Consider the following 16168-nt stretch of genomic DNA (forward strand, 5'->3'; position numbering starts at 1 on the left):
TCTTTGAAACTCTGAAATTGGTGTTGAGAAACAGTTACTTTGATCGCCACAAGATGGAGACTCATTTTGGTCCAAATTATTGTTAATTGTTATTAATTAATTAATTGATAATCTAATGAGTCAAAAACAGATCCATTAGTTGATTAATATTTTCCTCCCCTGAAAATCAACAATTTAGTGTAAATATTATCTTTCGAAATCCGTTTCCGATCAATTTCATAACATTCACTTATTTTCTTGTTCAATTGTCAAATATGATTAATTTGCTGATCGAATGACAATTAAAACCAATTACCGGCAATGGTTAAAATCCAATTAAACCAATGCGATGATGTTGATAGTCTGAACGATTGCTGTTTTTGGAAATAATAAAGAAACTTAAAAATAGTTTAATCCGAATTGTTGACAACAATGTTTGCAATAAATGAGAATTTGGATTAACAGTCTCTCTCTAATCTGTTGAATCTGTTTAATTACAACAAAGTAAACAAGCAAATTGAATGAAACTGAAAACGAGTTAACAACTTAATTGGTTGTTTTCAAATTCTCATTGAAATTTGTTGATAATTAAGTAATTATTTCTTCCAATTTCTCATTAACAAACTCTAATTGTGAGTAAAAAGAGATACCAAGTTTATCAATTTTTCTTCTCTCTTTTCTCTCTCTTTTCATTTTCTTTCTTCTCTCTCTTTTCTCTTTTCTTCCAATCTCTTTCTTTTCTCTTCTCTCTCTCTCTCTCTTGCCATTCTCCCTCTATTTCCCTTGAAACTAGTTATTAGTGATTAATAACAATCTCTTTCTCTCTCAACTTTAATTTCTCTTCTTTGCTCCCTTAGTCTAATTGTTTATTTTTCTTCTCTTCCTCGGCTTAAGCCTTACCTGTTCCTCTTCTTGTGTCCATCATCATCACCTGAGAGCTTCAAGTGAAACAAAAGTGAACATTTCATGAGATTTTGTGTGAAAACCCGCTACATACCAAGGCCTTAATTCTCAAGTATTTTCTAGTGTTTTTTGTTTTGCTTTTCACTTTTTTATCTCCGCTTGTGAGTCGATTGGAATTTTGTTTTTCTCTTTTGTCTCTTCAAACCAAAAGTCAACAGAATTGTAAACCTCTTGAACCATGAATTCGTTCCTAAGTAAATTAAACCCACGAAGTGGAAAGAAAAAAGGATCAACCTCGCCAATATCAAGCTCTGGACGTGCTTCTGATATCGGTCAGCCTTTTGAAGTCAAACATCATATTCATTGTAATGTGAATCAACAAACTGGTCAAATTGAAGGTTTACCTTTGGCTTGGGTCAAACTACTGGAGGCGAGTAACATAACCAACAGTGAGCAACATGAGAATCCTAAAGTTGTCATCGATGTGCTCAAGTACTACACCCATTCAATTAAGAAGAAGGCGAACCAGGGAAAGTACATCGCCACCCAAGAGACTATTGATGAAGATATAAGGGAGATTGAGAGAGAAGACAGAGAATGGGGACCAACTAAAGAATATCATGGATCATTCAAATCGAGCCAAGAAGATTTGATTCAGGAGAATGAGAATGAGAATGAAAGTGAGAAAGTTGAGACCACCAATGAACTGAACAAACAAGAGGTTTCATATCCCGATATTGTGGTTAATCACGTTGACGACGAGAGTACAAATCTGGTTAAAAAGGACAATCAACAGATAATAAATGACATAACCAAAGATTTGGATAAAGTTATAGTTCAAGCTGAAGGACTTTTATCCAATTTTGAAGCGAAACGGAAAGAAGCTGAGAAAGAGAGAGATGCCAAATTAGATGCAAGTGAGAACGATAAACTTGTACAGCATCAACAACAAGGTCACCATCATCCTAATCAAATTAATCAACACAATCATCAGCCACAACCAATTCAAAAGCCTCCAGTGCCTCAATTGAGGAGGAAACGAGGACCAAAAGTTGAGATGACAGATGAAGAGGTGATGCAAGCTCTTCACGCGATTGTTAATCCTAATGATCCTAAAGAAAGGTATCAATTACTCAAGAAAATTGGATTTGGTGCATCGGGAACAGTTTATACGGCCAACGACAGAGATACAAATACTAAAGTTGCAATAAAAACCATGGATTTGACGAAGCAATCGAAGAAGGAGCTTATCATCACCGAGATCAAAGTTATGAGTGAGAATACGTGAGTATCTGCAATAAAAAACATTCTTTTTGCAACTTAACTAGTGAAGAAAATGATTGACAACAAACCTCGAGACTTTAATTACTCTTTTCTTTTTTTCTGATTACATAGACATCCCAATTTAGTGAATTACTTGGATAGTTATCTAGTTGGTAATGATCTTTGGGTGGTTATGGATTATCTTGAAGGTGGAGCCTTAACTGATGTTGTAACCGAGACCGAAATGTCAGAAGGCCAAATGGCCGCGATTTGTCGTGAAACTCTTCAAGCCGTCGCTTTTCTTCATTCCAAGGTACCGATCGAGATCAATTACGATGACGATGTTCATCTTGATATAAAATTGTAGCTGTTTGAGTGATAGTTTTTACTTTAAATTTCGTAGTACATCATCTTCTTTAGTCAAACAATTAATGACACACAATAGTATCCCAATAGAATTACCATTTAAGGTGTAACTACAGTGTAACTTGGATAAAACATCAACAATTATCTTTTTTAGAGTAGCTTATATAATCATCGATGATAATCAACTCTAACACATCATATTGTGTTCTGATAGGAAATTACTGCTATCTAAACCTTCACATGCACCATTTTTAGTTATTATTTTGATTTGTTTCAACTAATCAGTTAGCTCATCTACTTTCACTGATTAATTGTCCTGTTTTATTTTGATTGTACAGGGGATTATCCATAGAGACATTAAAAGTGATAATGTTCTTCTTGGAATGGATGGATCAATCAAAGTGACAGATTTCGGTTTTTGTGCTCAAGTTTCACCCGACGAGAAACGTCAAACTATGGTCGGTACTCCTTATTGGATGGCCCCTGAAGTCGTGAATCGCAAACAATATGGGAAGAAGATCGATATCTGGAGTTTAGGAATAATGGTCATCGAAATGGTCGAAGGGGAACCTCCTTATATCAATGAGAATCCAATTCGTGCTCTTTATCTGATTGCTGTTCATGGAAAACCTGAGATTAGGAATAAAGAGAAATTGTCTCCACAATTACAAGACTTTTTAGACCGGTTAGTTGATTTGGATACAACAGAAATACTAATTAGTTAACCTTGAACTAATATTTATCAGTTCAAAATAATGATTTCCTTTGTAATTTTTGTTCCATTTTCTCTATTTAGTTGTCTAGAAGTGGATATGGATAAACGAGCTTCCGCTTTGGAACTGTTGAAACATCCTTTTCTGGATAAAGCAGACAACTTGAAAACTTTAGTTCCATTGATCAAAGCGGCGAAAAAGGTTCTTAAAAAGTGAAAGTATCAAAACATACACGATATTTGATAAAGAAAACCATTTGGAAGGAGAAACAATGATAATCAACACGATTAACTTAATGTGTAAATGCCAACTTCTAATTAACTAACTCAAACCAGCGAAATTCACATCAAGTTGATACTCTTCAGATTGGTGATCATCTAAATTAAGAGGATTGTCACCGGTGCTGTTTTTGTTACTAAAAATAATTACATGATGATTATGATGCTCAAATGTTTAGCTAAATGCTGAAAGTAAATCGCCCAAAGATGGATCCATCTAAAAGCAGCCATTTTGCTGGGATAAGACCGCAATTATAAGTTGATCCTTTTATCTTGGTCTTTACCTTCAAATTGAAACAAAACGGAATCAAACTAACAAATGACTTATTTTATTCAAAATCTTAATTGTGTTAATTATTCTTGATACAGACTATAAAAGGGATCGCTCAATGAGAATCGACAGTTTCATCTTCAAAGTGCCCTGCATTTTTTACTTTATCAAAACGTTTTATTATAAATATTTACTTGTAAATCGAAAAGATCATTAGATTCTGTAAGATACAATTTCTTCACTTTCTTCTGTCCAATTCTAATATTTTATTTTCCATTCTCTTCAATAGTTTCGTTGAGTGTTTTTATGAACAAGAAAAAAGGAAAACTTGAAATACTATCAAATAGTTGAGTCTTGAAAAATTTTCTATCTCCACTTTGCAATTCATTATATTGAGAAAAACTATAATTACATCATATCAACAATTGGTCAACTTTTTGTTAATTTGAATTTATCACAATTGATGGAAAATTAAAGCAAAATTTATCAAAATAAGTTTGACTGCAACGTGTAAATGGTTAATTGTTAGAATAAAGTTAATGAGAACGTATTTAGAATAAAATTTGAGGATAAACTGAAAACGTTCAATGAACTTTTTGTTTCTAAACTTCGATCTCTTCAAATTGTTTATAAAAAGATATCGTTTCATAGGTAGTTCGTGGTTTGACTACTTGAAAAGCTCTGTGAAAATGTTTCATTTGAACTTTTTCAATGTCGATGTTTTCCGTTAAAGCAGCAAGAGCGGCTTCTTGACAGAGAGCAACAATTTCAGCACCAGAATAACGATTAGTTTTACGGCAAGATAATCGATTTCATCAATTACTTCAGAAGAAACCGCCATCTTCCCTGTTCTTATCTTTAAAATATCTCTTCGAGTTTCTTCATCAGGTAAAGGAACATAAATGAGTACATCAAGTCGCCCAGGTCGACGTAAGGCCATATCGATTTTATCCGGTCTATTTGTGGCAGCGACAATTGTAACACCATCGAGTTCTTCGATTCCATCAATTTCAGTTAATAGTTGAGCTAAGACACGATCTCCAACCGTACAAGCTGAAGATCCATTGGTACCACCGCCTCTTTCTGATGCTAAGGCATCTAATTCATCGAAAAATAAAATTGACGGTGACGCTTGTTTGGCTTTTCTGAATATCTCACGAACTGCCTTTTCCGATTCGCCGACATATTTGTCGAAAAGTTCTGGTCCCTTGATAGCTATGAAGTTGAGCTGACTTTCTGTCGCTAATGCTTTACCAATCATTGTCTTAGAACACCCTGGAGGTCCATACATTAAAATACCTTTTGATTGTTTATAACCAATTCGAGCGAAGGCTTCGGCGTGTTTCAAAGGCCAAACGACGGCTTTCATTAGTCTCTGCTTAACGTCGTTCATTCCACCGACATCAGACCAATAAACCTTTGGTATTTCTAAGGTAATTTCTTTCATTGCACTTGGTCTGACCCGACGAACAGCCTTTTTGAGATCATCTTCATTGATTGTATCTGATCCTCTGGTGAGACATCGATACAAAGATTCACGATAAACACGAGACAAATCCGCTCCTGTGTAGCTGTAGGTGTTTTCACCGATCGAAGTTAAAGTTTCTGAAGGAATTGAATGTTTAGTCTTGGCGAATATGTTGTTCATGATGTCAACTCGATCTTTTGATGATGGAACTGGAAATTCAATCTCTTCTTCAAGACGACCTGGTCTTCTTAATCCAGGATTCACTGAATCCAATTGATTTGTAGCAGCAATTAACACGATTCTTTTAGACCTACGATTGTCATCGAAAAAACTTATCAGATTTCTAAAGAAGTTTATCTCTTTTCCGTTTGCGTTTTCTTACTAGAACAAAACAAATGAATATCATCGATAAAAATAACACTAGGGTAACAATCAAGAGCTCTTTTAAACAGCCGATCCAATTTGGATTTATATGAAACCTCAGTAACACCTTTGGTACCTTTTTCAGGGGCTTCTTTAGCTTCTTTAGTTGGATTATCGGATAACATGTCCCCATAAATATTGAGAAAATTAACTCGAGGTGTTAAGGCTTCGGTCAAAGCTTTCATAGTCATCGTTTTGCCAGTACCTGGAGGTCCATATAAAAGTATCCCATTTGAAAGCTCCTGTGCTTGGGGATGAGCATCATCACGAAGTGGAAACTCAATTAAATTTTTAATCTTCTCAATTTGAGCTGTTAAACCTCCAATGTCTTCGAGACTGATATTTGGAGTCTTTTTGTTATTTCGTCTTGTCACTAAAGAGTAAAGAAAATGAACATCAGTTACAAACATTCATTGAAAATAATTAGTTGATACTTACTATTCGATGGAACCAATTAGAATTAAAAAGAAACCATTTAATTGTTTAAAGTTTGTTTACAATCGACCACATGACAAGTGACACATGTTATTGAGCTTCGATTATCGAGCGGTTTTATTTCCCGAACATCGAAATTCGCTTTCGGAGCGAATAACCGATTCCGGGTCGATAATCGAGACTCTGTTTTGTTTTTGTTTTGTTTCTTAATCTTCATTTAGTTTTCGGAATAATAGTTCCTTTTTTTCATGTAGATTTTAATTTCATTTGACTTGTGAATTTGTAAATTGTTTTATTGAAGAACTACCGTAAATCCAATCGATTGATAATATTCCAGAATGGCTGCTAATCCACAATGGTCCACGTGCATTACATTGGACTCTTTGGTCGCCGATATCGAAGTTGAACAAGATAATATTGACATTCAAAAGGAAGAAGAGGAGAGAATCAATGTTCAGATGCAACACAAAATTCGCCAGCGAATGCTACTAATGAGTTTGGACCAATTACGAGCCAAGGACAACAAAAGGAAAATCGCTCAACCTCCACAATCAACAATAAACATCAACGGTGAACATGGTTGGCTCAGTCCATTATTAACTAACTTAGATCGAGCTCATCGATATGTCAAGAGTAGAGCCCAGAAAACTGAACAATGGAGTAAACTGTTTCCTTCTGCATCTCAAAGCTTCGAGAGTAGATGTTCAGAGCTGCGACAAGATCTGCTGAGACTTGAACTCAATATTGACCGATTCAAGAATATATTAACTAAACAATTGGATTCAACTGAAATGAAAATGAAGTCTTTCGTTGCCGATTTTCATCTTGAATCTTTCACTCAGGGAATAAGTGATGAAGATGAAGAGACCAGAGAATCAAATCCTGTCGATGTTGACTACGAGAACGAAACGGCCATCGATTGTCGTGATATGGAGCCAGTTCGTGAGATCCGCGATATCAACGATGATTCTCCCATACCAGTCGATGACATTACAGGTGATATAAACTTCGAGGACGAAGATGTTTGTCCAGCATCGCCCATACCGACAATCAAACCAACCGTTACAATCAAACAAGTTAAAATGTCTCGATCTAAACAGAAGAGTCGATGATAGATGAATGAATCTTTTAAGTAATCGTTTTATTACTTGATAGTTTTTTAATTATCGGCTGAGGAAGTGAAGATTTGGTTAATCATCATCCAAGCGAAAGCAAAAGAGTAATAAAAATAAAGCATCAAGCAATTTCGACCTGTAATGATCGAGGTAATCAGTACAATTTATTTATCTATTAAACTTTTTGGCTTCTTTCTCACCAAACATTCATTTAAATGATTAATCTGATCCTTTCTTAATTCAGTTCTCACCTTGTGTTTATCACAGAAACAAATTCAAAATAAACAAATACTTTTTGGCTCCGTGATTAATTAATTGTCTCTGATTAAAAGAGTCATTGACAAGTTTTATTCGTATCATTGTAAGTTCAACTTTTTCTCGTGCATCGAATAATTTAAAACAATCAAATTCATCAATTGCTTTTCTATCAGTTAACCAAAATGTGAAATTAAAACTCGTTGAGTATATTTGCCATTGGAAATATTCAAACTTGAGATTGAAACAAATCTACTGGACAAACTCTTGTATTTAAACAAAGAAAAGTTAAACAGAGATTAAGACATTTAAACAAATCAACAAGTCGATTGGACTCAACTGGAAGGACAAATGTCCAGTATTCTTGAATCAATGTCTCTGTCAAATATTTGTAATCTCTGAATTGAGCGGTTAGTTGAGGCCTCGTGGTCTCCATGGAGTCAATGTAAACCATTAGCCTGTTGGTGTTGCAATAAATCATCTGTTTAGTTATTTCTCAATCAAGTTTGTCAACTTGGATCTTAAATGTTGTTTCATTCTCAACATGATTAAGTTACTCATTTCATGTGATTAGTTATTTAAATGAGGAAATGAACCATGAGTGCAACTCGAGAATGTTTTCCCATCAATGACTTGGAAGGTTTGATCACATGGAACTCAGATGATTGTGGAATCGACGCAAATTTGATAAGTGACCTAAAGAATCATCACTTTTTTGATGGTCCGAAAGTTATTCTGTGCCATGATATGAAGGGAGGATATTTAGAGGACCGGTGAGTTGGTTTGGTCCATCGAATCAATTTACCTGAACAGAGATTTTAATTTGTCCATTTTCTTTGTTGATAAGGTTTATAGATGGCGATGACAATTACCAAGCGTATCGATTTTTTCACTGGTTTTTAATTGACACTTTCATTTATTTCTCTCATCACTTGATCACAATTCCACCCTTGACATGGATCAATGCTGCTCATACGAATGGAGTTTCAATCTTGGGAACCATAATCACTGAAAGCAAAAGAGGCTCGGAAATTTGTGACGATTTATTGGAATCAGATGAAAAAATTGTTCTTATTTGTCAAAAGTTGGTTGATATCGCTCTTTATTTCAAGTTCGAAGGCTGGTTCGTGAACATTGAGAACGCAATTTCCAAGACCAATGTACCGAAACTCCTTCAGTTCATTGAGACTCTAAAAAGTTTTGTTAAAAAAGCGATTCCAAAGGGTCAAGTTGTTTGGTATGACTCGGTGACAATTAATGGAGTTCTGGATTGGCAGAATTGTCTCAATCACAAGAATGTCGCATTCTTTCAATGCTGTGACGCTATTTTCCTCAATTACACTTGGACTGATCATAATTTGAGAGACTCGTCCGGTTTCGCTGCTTCTCTCGGCCGATTAAATGATGTCTTCGTTGGTATCGATGTATTCGGACGAGGGATGGTCGGTGGCGGAGGCTTCAAGACTAATGTTGCTGTGGACAAGATTCGTCAACATTTATTACCAATCGCCATCTTCGCCCCTGGATGGGTCTTGGAGGTACTTGGACCAGAAAAGTTCACTGAGAACCAAATCAAATTTTGGGAAAAATTGTCGTTGAATATCAGACATTTACCCAAAGATATTCCCTTTTACACCAACTTTTGCCAAGGTTTCGGTCTGAGTAAATATAAGAATGGCGAGAGAATCAGTGATTCGACTTGGTACAATTTATCACTAGTGGAACCATCCACACGAAATTATGTCGATGGTGAAATATTTCTCGAAGATGCTTATGAAGGAGGACAATCGATTCGCTTAATTAATTGGAATGAGCCATTAATTAAATGTTATTTCAGTTTGCGAACTGGATTAGAAGTACAATTGATTTTCAAAACTATTCCCAAATTTCCAGAATTTCCGATCATCCAAATTAAAGTGCAATATCAAAACCCTGGATCAACTGATATCTTATTACTACATAAAGAAGATTTCGTTAGCGAAGAAACGTGAGAATACAGATTTTATGTTATTTTTTTCAAGCAAATGATTAATTTTCAATTCCGTTTTCGTAGATTATCTTGTTTGGAACCACCAATCGCTTATGATAACTCAAGTTGGAATTCTGTGCGATTCAATGTGAGTCCAAACAGCAACGCGGTACTTACATCAATCAGTATCGAGAAAGTTGATCTAACTACGGAATCGAGTTTCTTACTTGGTGCTTTGAGAGTCGATCATCCAACGGAAAGAAAAATTGTTCAGAAATTAAGTTTGCTTGAAATTCATTAAAGTTCAGACATTTTAATACAAACCATTCGTTTTCTGGTTGACATTTCTAAGACTTTAAACAACCTGATAAACCATTCAAATCGCTTAAAGATCGTTTCACTGATCATACGATTATCACAATTTACGATTTTTGATGCGAGCATTTGAGAAGATCCAGAGAAAGCTATTAATGCAAAGATATCGAAAGTGATCCTTTATATTAATAGTGAATAAATTAATAATTGAATTCGAAATAAAAAAATGATTGGAAACTATTATTAATATAATAATTCATCTTCAGACTTTCCGCCAAGGCATAAGTGTGTAAGTGTAAGTTTAACTATTAGTTACTATTATTAACCAAGTTATCAATTGATAATCACTAGGTAATTATCACCTTTCCATTTGGATCTCACTGGGCCTCAGTTGATATTTTTTGCTTCGTTCAATTAAATTTTCACTTATCTTATTTCATTTAAAGAAAATCAATTTAACTTCTTGTGCCAAGAAATTTAATCATGAGTTGTTCAAAGCCCGTTGATTCACCGATAGATAAGTTGACGATTATTGATAAAAAAAATAATCAATCTTTTAAAGTACCAAAGGATATTGCTTGTTCTAAAAGCAATTATTTTCAAGGAGCGTGTGAGAATACTAAATCTGATGATTTGGAAATACTATTAGATATCGATGCAGTTGCTTTTCAAGTTGTGATGGATTATTTGGTTAGAGATCGAGTGTCAATCGACTTTCATTCCGTTTTGCCAACAACGGTAGCTGCTGATTATCTGCAGATAGATGATCTTTTGAACAAGTGTCGTGATTTTTTCTTGAAAAATTTCACAATCAATCAGTTACCCATTGTTATTGATTCTCTTCATGTTACAGTGCCTTTGATTTTTATAAACAAACAGAAAGTTGATTGTTTCATCAAACGACACTTTCTTAAAATTGCAAATACGCCATCTTTTCTCCTCTTTCCACTCAAGACTATTGAATATATTTTGGAACTGGATGTTATTGTTGATTCAGAATTTCGCATATTCGAAGCGATTCTACGATGGATTGAACACGATAATGAACGAAAAACGTATTTGTCGGATTTGTCCAAGTTTATTCGCTGGTCACATTTGAGTGAATTGGAGAGGAACATGATAAAAGCTAATTCTTTGGTTATGGAAATGTCCGCTGAGTTCGAAGTATCAATGAATGCGGTATTGGAGAAAAAAAATAATTACAGGATTAGTTCAAAGTCAATTGTCGAAATTTATGAGATGAATGATAAAATTAAAGTTTTTTTCCACCTAAATGAGGGAAATGTACCTTTAGCTGAATTTGATCTATGCAATGAGATCTCTGACAATGTTTTCACCAATGAGTATACTACCGATATTATTTTCGATTCGGGAAGAAAAGGAATTCGATTGGATTGTGAAAATAAAAAATACAAGTATCTTAATATGTTCGGTAAAATGGATTCTTATTATGGTCAAGTAGCGAACTACATAATGGACTATCCTACTAACGGCAAAAGGTATGATAACAGCCTATTAATACTAAATGCAAGCTTTTTCACTAAAATTAATACTTTTAATTTTTATTTAAAATTTTTATTTATTTATATTTTTACATTCAGTGATGTTTATACCAAGCATATAAGCGAAAAGTTATTGAATAATGAACGAATCCAGTTTTGAATTTCAAACCAATTATCATTCAACTCAATGTATCATCGACTTTGGAAGTTATTTCCATGCTGTTACCTTCACCTTGGATGATGGTGTTTTGAGCAGTGTTGCTTACGAAATCGTTAAAAACAAAAAAGTATTCAATGATCAAGTCAATCCTTCAGAATACCATGTTTGTGTAATCCAGGATATAGTTTATCTACTCAACAAGTCGTTTACTATGTTCCAATTCAATCTGAATGATAAAACCTGGAAAGAAATCAAATTTATTGATGAAGAAGGTTTGGACTTCAAACGCTTGGAACTTCTCAATTACAATGATAAACTCTGCGTTTGTGATAAATCCTCTAAGAAAGTTTATGAATATCAAACTTTCGGGGAAAATTGGTGCTGTGTAAAGAAAATTGGGTTGGAAGATGGCAGTAATTTAATAGCAATTGTATCAGTCACTCTACCAGGAACATAAACTCCGATTGAATTATAAATGCTCATGTACTAAAAGTCTTAGAGAAAGCTTCAATGAATAATAAATAATATTTGCTGCTAACTCATCGATTTATTGCAAATGTTGTCTAGTTTCAACTCTTTGTTTAGTGTTAAGTTTTTTGACCACTACACTATAATGTAAACTTATTAGTGATTCGGATAATAATTGGAATTTTTTATCATCAAAAGATTTTGTTTATTGTTATTATTACAATGTTAATGTGATCATCAACAAATGACACGATTCGCATCAATGAAATGAAGTCTTCGTTGCCGATTTTCATCTTGAATCAATCACCACGGAATAAGTGATGATGAAGAGACCAGAGAATCAAACTTGCTCGATGTTGATTACAGAACGAAACGGCCATCGATTGTCGTGATATGGAGCCAATTGTGATCCGCGATATCAACGATGATTCTCCCCACCAGTCGATGACATTACAGGTGATATAAACTTGAGGACGAAGATGTTTGTCCAGCATCGCCCATACTGACAATCAAACCAACCGTTACAATCAAACAGCAAAATGTCTGATCTAAACAGAAGAGTCGATGATAGATGAATGAATTTTAAGTAATCGTTTTATTACTTGATAGTTTTTTAATTATCGGCTGAGAAGTGAAGATTTGTTAATCATCCAAGGAAAGCAAAAGAGTAATAAAAAGCATCAAGCAATTTCGACCTGTAATGATCGAGGTAATCAGTAATTTATTTATCTATTAAACTTTTGGATTTCTTCACCAAACATTCATTTAAATGATTAATCTGATCCTTTCTTAATTCAGCTCTCACCTTGTGTTTTTATGTCGATGGTGAAATATTTCTCGAAGATGCTTATGAAGGAGGACAATCGATTCGCTTAATCAATTGGAACGAGCCATTAATTAAATGTTATTTCAGTTTGCGAACTGGATTAGAAGTACAATTGATTTTCAAAATTATTCCCAAATTCCAGAATTTCGATCATCCAAATTAAAGTATATCAAAACCCTGGATCAACTGATATCTTATTACTACATAAGAAGATCGTTAGGAAGAAACGTGAGAATACAGATTTTATGTTATTTTTTTCAAGCAAACGATTAATTTTCAATTCCGTTTTCGTAGATGCTTTCAACAATTTCGTGTTCCATTTTTAGTCTCATCCATAGTTTTATTGACCACTACACTATAATGTAAACTCACTTATTAGTGATTCGGATAATAATTGGAATTATTTTTTATCATCAAAAGATTTAATTTATTGTTATTATTACAATGTTAATGTGATCATTCAATCAAATGACGAATCGATTTTATTGCAACTGTTGTCTAGTTTCATGTTTCGGACGAAAAAGTCAATCGTTTTGACCATTACACTATAATGTAAACTCACTTATTAGTGATTCGGACAATAATTGGAACTTTTTTTATCATCAAAAGATTTAATTTATTGTTATTATTACAATGTTAATGTGATCATTCAATCAAATGACGAATCGATTCACTAAAATGAGTGATATGAACTTATAACATTCTCTGAATCAATGATCAGTCTTATGAACAATCAGACACGGACACTATTGGCATCCACATTGAGAGGCTACAATATCATCGATTTGCTGCAATATTACCGTTCCGTCGGTGGCAAAATAAAGGATATCGAGTGACTCTAATTCAGTTGGTACACAAGAAACTGGATTAACACCAAATGATTGTTGATCAAACTACGGAATCGAGTTTCTTACTTGGTGCTTTGAGAGTCGATCATCCAACGGGAAGAAAAATTGTTCAGAAATTGAATTCGCTTGGAATTCGTTAAAATTCAAAGACATTCAGACATTTTAATAAAAACCATTCATTTTCTTGTTGACATTTCTAAAACTTTAAATAATTTGATAAACCATTCAAATCGCTTAAAGATCGTTTCATTGATCATACGATTATTACAATTCGCGATTTTTGATTCGAACATTTGAGAAGAACCAGAGAGGCTACAGAAATATCATCGAAAGTGGCCCTTAATAGTGAATTAATAACTGAATTCGAAATAAAAAAATGATTGGAAATTAATTCATCTTCAGACTTCCCGCCAAGGCGTAAGTGCGTAAGTGTAACAATTAGTTACTACACTGTACTGGGTTATTGAGCCTGGATCCTTCGGACTTTAAACTTTAATAGCTTTTTTATATCTTAGAATTTTTTTTTTGAATTTTGTATCATTTGAAAGCTCAAAGTCTAAAATAATTAATTAGATAAAGGTATAGTGGTAAAGTTTGTCGGTAATCGAGATTCTATAATTTGAATGAGATCATTTAACCAACTTTTCAAAGGTTTGGTCAATAGACCTCGAATATAAGTGACACAAATAATAAATTGAGGCCAATTCCACTAGTGAACCATCCAATCGTTGGCTAATCGTGAAATATTTTAAATTTGGAGCCATCGTTTCGCTTTTAATTGGAATGAGCCATTAATTAAATTTTCATTTGCGAACTGGATTAGAATACAATGATTTCAAAACTATCTAAATTTCAATCTATCATCCAATTGATAAAAACTTAATTCTGAATCTGCGACTAAGAAAAATCGTTATGAGAGCTGGACTTGGAATCCATTATGAACCATTTTGAAAAATGATTAATTTTCAATTAACTTTGTTTAGTACCAAAATGATGCCGTTAAATTTCCGTTAGAATGAACCTAATTTCAGACCACAGGTCAAATCTTCTTTGCAATTTTGATTTGAAAAATTTACTGCCAAACATTACCACTCACATACCTTATAATTAAAATTTTTCAGATTTGTTGCAGATGAAATGATTAAACAAATAATTTTCAATGGATAAATCTTTATCAAAGACTTAAACAACTTTACCTAAATGTTGATCGTTCACTGATCATAAGATTATCACAATTTCTTTTGATGCAAGAGCATTTACAGATCCAATTCTATTTCAATGCATAAAAATGTTCCTAATTCTCAGTTAACTCTCAATAGATGGTCAGTTTTCTATTCTGACGCCACCTAGTGCGAATACGCTGTGATTCAACTCACAACTTTACGTTAAACGAGTTATGCAATAAGCGAGAATTTACTGTATAACTCTTTGCATTTAGATCTCGTTAGGCCTCAGATAGTATTTTTCTTTCAATCGGTTCAATTAGTTTTTTTTCACTTATTTTGTTTGATTTAAAGAAAATCAATGTGACCTTTCAACGAGTGATTTTGATTGTTTTAATTCATTTTCTTAATTCAATTTAACTTCTTGTGCAAGAAATTTAATCATGAGTTGTTCAAAGCCGGTTGATTCACCGATAGATAAGATTACGATTATTGATAAAAAATAATCAATCTTTTAAGTACAAAGGATATTGCTTGTTCTAAAAGCAATTATTCAAGAAATGTTGAGAATACTAAATCTGATGATTTGGAATACAATAGATATCGATGCAGTTGCTTTTCAGTTGTGATGGATTATTTGGTTAGAGATCGAGTCAATCGACTTTCATTCCGTTTTGCCAACAACGGTAGCTGCTGATTATCTGCAGATGATGATCTTTTGAACAAGTGTCGTGATTTTTTTGAAAATTTCACAATCAATCAGTTACCCATTGTTATTGATTCTCTTCATGTTACAGTGCCTTTGATTTTTATAAACAAAAAGAAAGTTGATTGTTTCATCGAAAGACACTTTCTTAAAATTGCAAATACGCCATCTTTTCTCCTCTTTCCACTCAAAACTATTGAATATATTTTGGAACTGGATGTTATTGTCGATTCCGAATTTCGCATATTCGAAGCAATTATACGATGGATTGAACACGATAATAATCGAAAATCGCATTTATCAGATTTGTCCAAGTTTATTCGCTGGTCACATTTGAGTGAATTGGAGAGGAACATGGTGAAAACTAACTCTTTGGTTATGGAAATGTCCGTACAGTTCGAAGTATTAATAAATGCGGTATTGGAGAAAGAAAGTGATAATAGAGTTAATTCAAAGTCACTTGTCGAAATTTATGAGATGAATGACACAATTAAAGTTTTTATCTACCCAAATGAGAATAAAGGCCCTTTGGCTGAATTTGCTCTATGCAATGAGATCTCTGACAATGTTTTCACCAATGAGTATACTATCGATATTATTTACGATTCGGGAAGAAAAGGAATTCGATTGGATTGTGAAAATAAAAAATATAAGTATCTTAATATTTGGTGATATAGATTCTTATTATGGTCAAATAGCGAACTACACAATGGACTATCCTACTAACGAAAAGGTATGATAA

The 16168-nt window shown here is 33.6% G+C and overlaps 5 protein-coding genes across 6 annotated transcripts; 4 read left to right on the forward strand and 1 right to left on the reverse strand.

The window, feature by feature from the left end:
* The first annotated feature begins 462 nt into the window (after window positions 1–462).
* Window positions 463–4354, forward strand: LOC128398008 (serine/threonine-protein kinase PAK 2-like). 2 transcript variants are annotated; one of them, XM_053358814.1, is made up of 5 exons: window positions 463–611; window positions 874–2166; window positions 2278–2458; window positions 2850–3196; window positions 3308–4354. In XM_053358814.1, exons 2-5 carry the CDS (start codon window positions 1121–1123, stop codon window positions 3438–3440), a joined length of 1707 nt encoding a protein of 568 aa, XP_053214789.1. In that variant the 5' UTR covers window positions 463–611; window positions 874–1120; the 3' UTR covers window positions 3441–4354. The 2 variants fall into 2 exon arrangements, with proteins under 2 accessions (XP_053214789.1, XP_053214788.1); XM_053358813.1 differs by lacking the exon at window positions 463–611 and having other exon boundaries at window positions 750–2166.
* LOC128398009 (ribosome biogenesis protein SPATA5-like) lies at window positions 4136–6227 on the reverse strand. Its single transcript, XM_053358815.1, is given in 4 exon segments — window positions 4136–4569; window positions 4572–5606; window positions 5609–6037; window positions 6103–6227. Coding segments are annotated over 4 exon segments (1659 nt in total). The 5' UTR covers window positions 6104–6227; the 3' UTR covers window positions 4136–4375.
* Window positions 6228–6292: 65 nt separating this feature from the next.
* LOC128398011 (uncharacterized) lies at window positions 6293–7430 on the forward strand. Its single transcript, XM_053358817.1, has one exon. The coding sequence runs from the start codon at window positions 6438–6440 to the stop codon at window positions 7209–7211; it is 774 nt and encodes a 257-aa protein (XP_053214792.1). The 5' UTR covers window positions 6293–6437; the 3' UTR covers window positions 7212–7430.
* Window positions 7431–7776: 346 nt separating this feature from the next.
* Window positions 7777–9764, forward strand: LOC128398010 (cytosolic endo-beta-N-acetylglucosaminidase-like). The gene is made up of 3 exons (XM_053358816.1): window positions 7777–8242; window positions 8317–9456; window positions 9523–9764. Exons 1-3 carry the CDS (start codon window positions 8067–8069, stop codon window positions 9737–9739), a joined length of 1533 nt encoding a protein of 510 aa, XP_053214791.1. The 5' UTR covers window positions 7777–8066; the 3' UTR covers window positions 9740–9764.
* A 148-nt stretch (window positions 9765–9912) lies between these two features.
* Window positions 9913–16148, forward strand: LOC128397911 (uncharacterized). The gene is made up of 4 exons (XM_053358684.1): window positions 9913–11384; window positions 11464–11828; window positions 12682–12815; window positions 15484–16148. Exons 1-4 carry the CDS (start codon window positions 10237–10239, stop codon window positions 16096–16098), a joined length of 2262 nt encoding a protein of 753 aa, XP_053214659.1. The 5' UTR covers window positions 9913–10236; the 3' UTR covers window positions 16099–16148.
* Window positions 16149–16168: the final 20 nt, after the last annotated feature.

This window comes from Panonychus citri, unplaced genomic scaffold (assembly GCF_014898815.1).
Source record: "Panonychus citri isolate SS breed McGregor unplaced genomic scaffold, ASM1489881v1 Contig00040, whole genome shotgun sequence".
Lineage (NCBI taxonomy): Eukaryota > Metazoa > Arthropoda > Arachnida > Trombidiformes > Tetranychidae > Panonychus > Panonychus citri.

What these genes read in the sequence shown, in the direction of transcription:
- LOC128397911 (XM_053358684.1), top strand. Translation starts at nt 10,237, where the DNA reads ATGAGTTGTTCAAAGCCCGTTGATTCACCGATAGATAAGTTGACGATT. An exon ending in AATTGGGTTGGAAGATGGCA is followed by an intron (nt 11,829 to 12,681) that starts GTAATTTAATAG and finishes TTCTTAATTCAG; the next exon opens with CTCTCACCTTGTGTTTTTAT. An exon ending in GTTTGCGAACTGGATTAGAA is followed by an intron (nt 12,816 to 15,483) that starts GTACAATTGATT and finishes ACAATCAATCAG; the next exon opens with TTACCCATTGTTATTGATTC.
- LOC128398008 (XM_053358814.1), top strand. Translation starts at nt 1,121, where the DNA reads ATGAATTCGTTCCTAAGTAAATTAAACCCACGAAGTGGAAAGAAAAAA. An exon ending in TCGCTTTTCTTCATTCCAAG is followed by an intron (nt 2,459 to 2,849) that starts GTACCGATCGAG and finishes TTGATTGTACAG; the next exon opens with GGGATTATCCATAGAGACAT. An exon ending in TTACAAGACTTTTTAGACCG is followed by an intron (nt 3,197 to 3,307) that starts GTTAGTTGATTT and finishes TTCTCTATTTAG; the next exon opens with TTGTCTAGAAGTGGATATGG.
- LOC128398010 (XM_053358816.1), top strand. Translation starts at nt 8,067, where the DNA reads ATGAGTGCAACTCGAGAATGTTTTCCCATCAATGACTTGGAAGGTTTG. An exon ending in GGAGGATATTTAGAGGACCG is followed by an intron (nt 8,243 to 8,316) that starts GTGAGTTGGTTT and finishes TTTGTTGATAAG; the next exon opens with GTTTATAGATGGCGATGACA. An exon ending in GATTTCGTTAGCGAAGAAAC is followed by an intron (nt 9,457 to 9,522) that starts GTGAGAATACAG and finishes CCGTTTTCGTAG; the next exon opens with ATTATCTTGTTTGGAACCAC.
- LOC128398011 (XM_053358817.1), top strand. Translation starts at nt 6,438, where the DNA reads ATGGCTGCTAATCCACAATGGTCCACGTGCATTACATTGGACTCTTTG.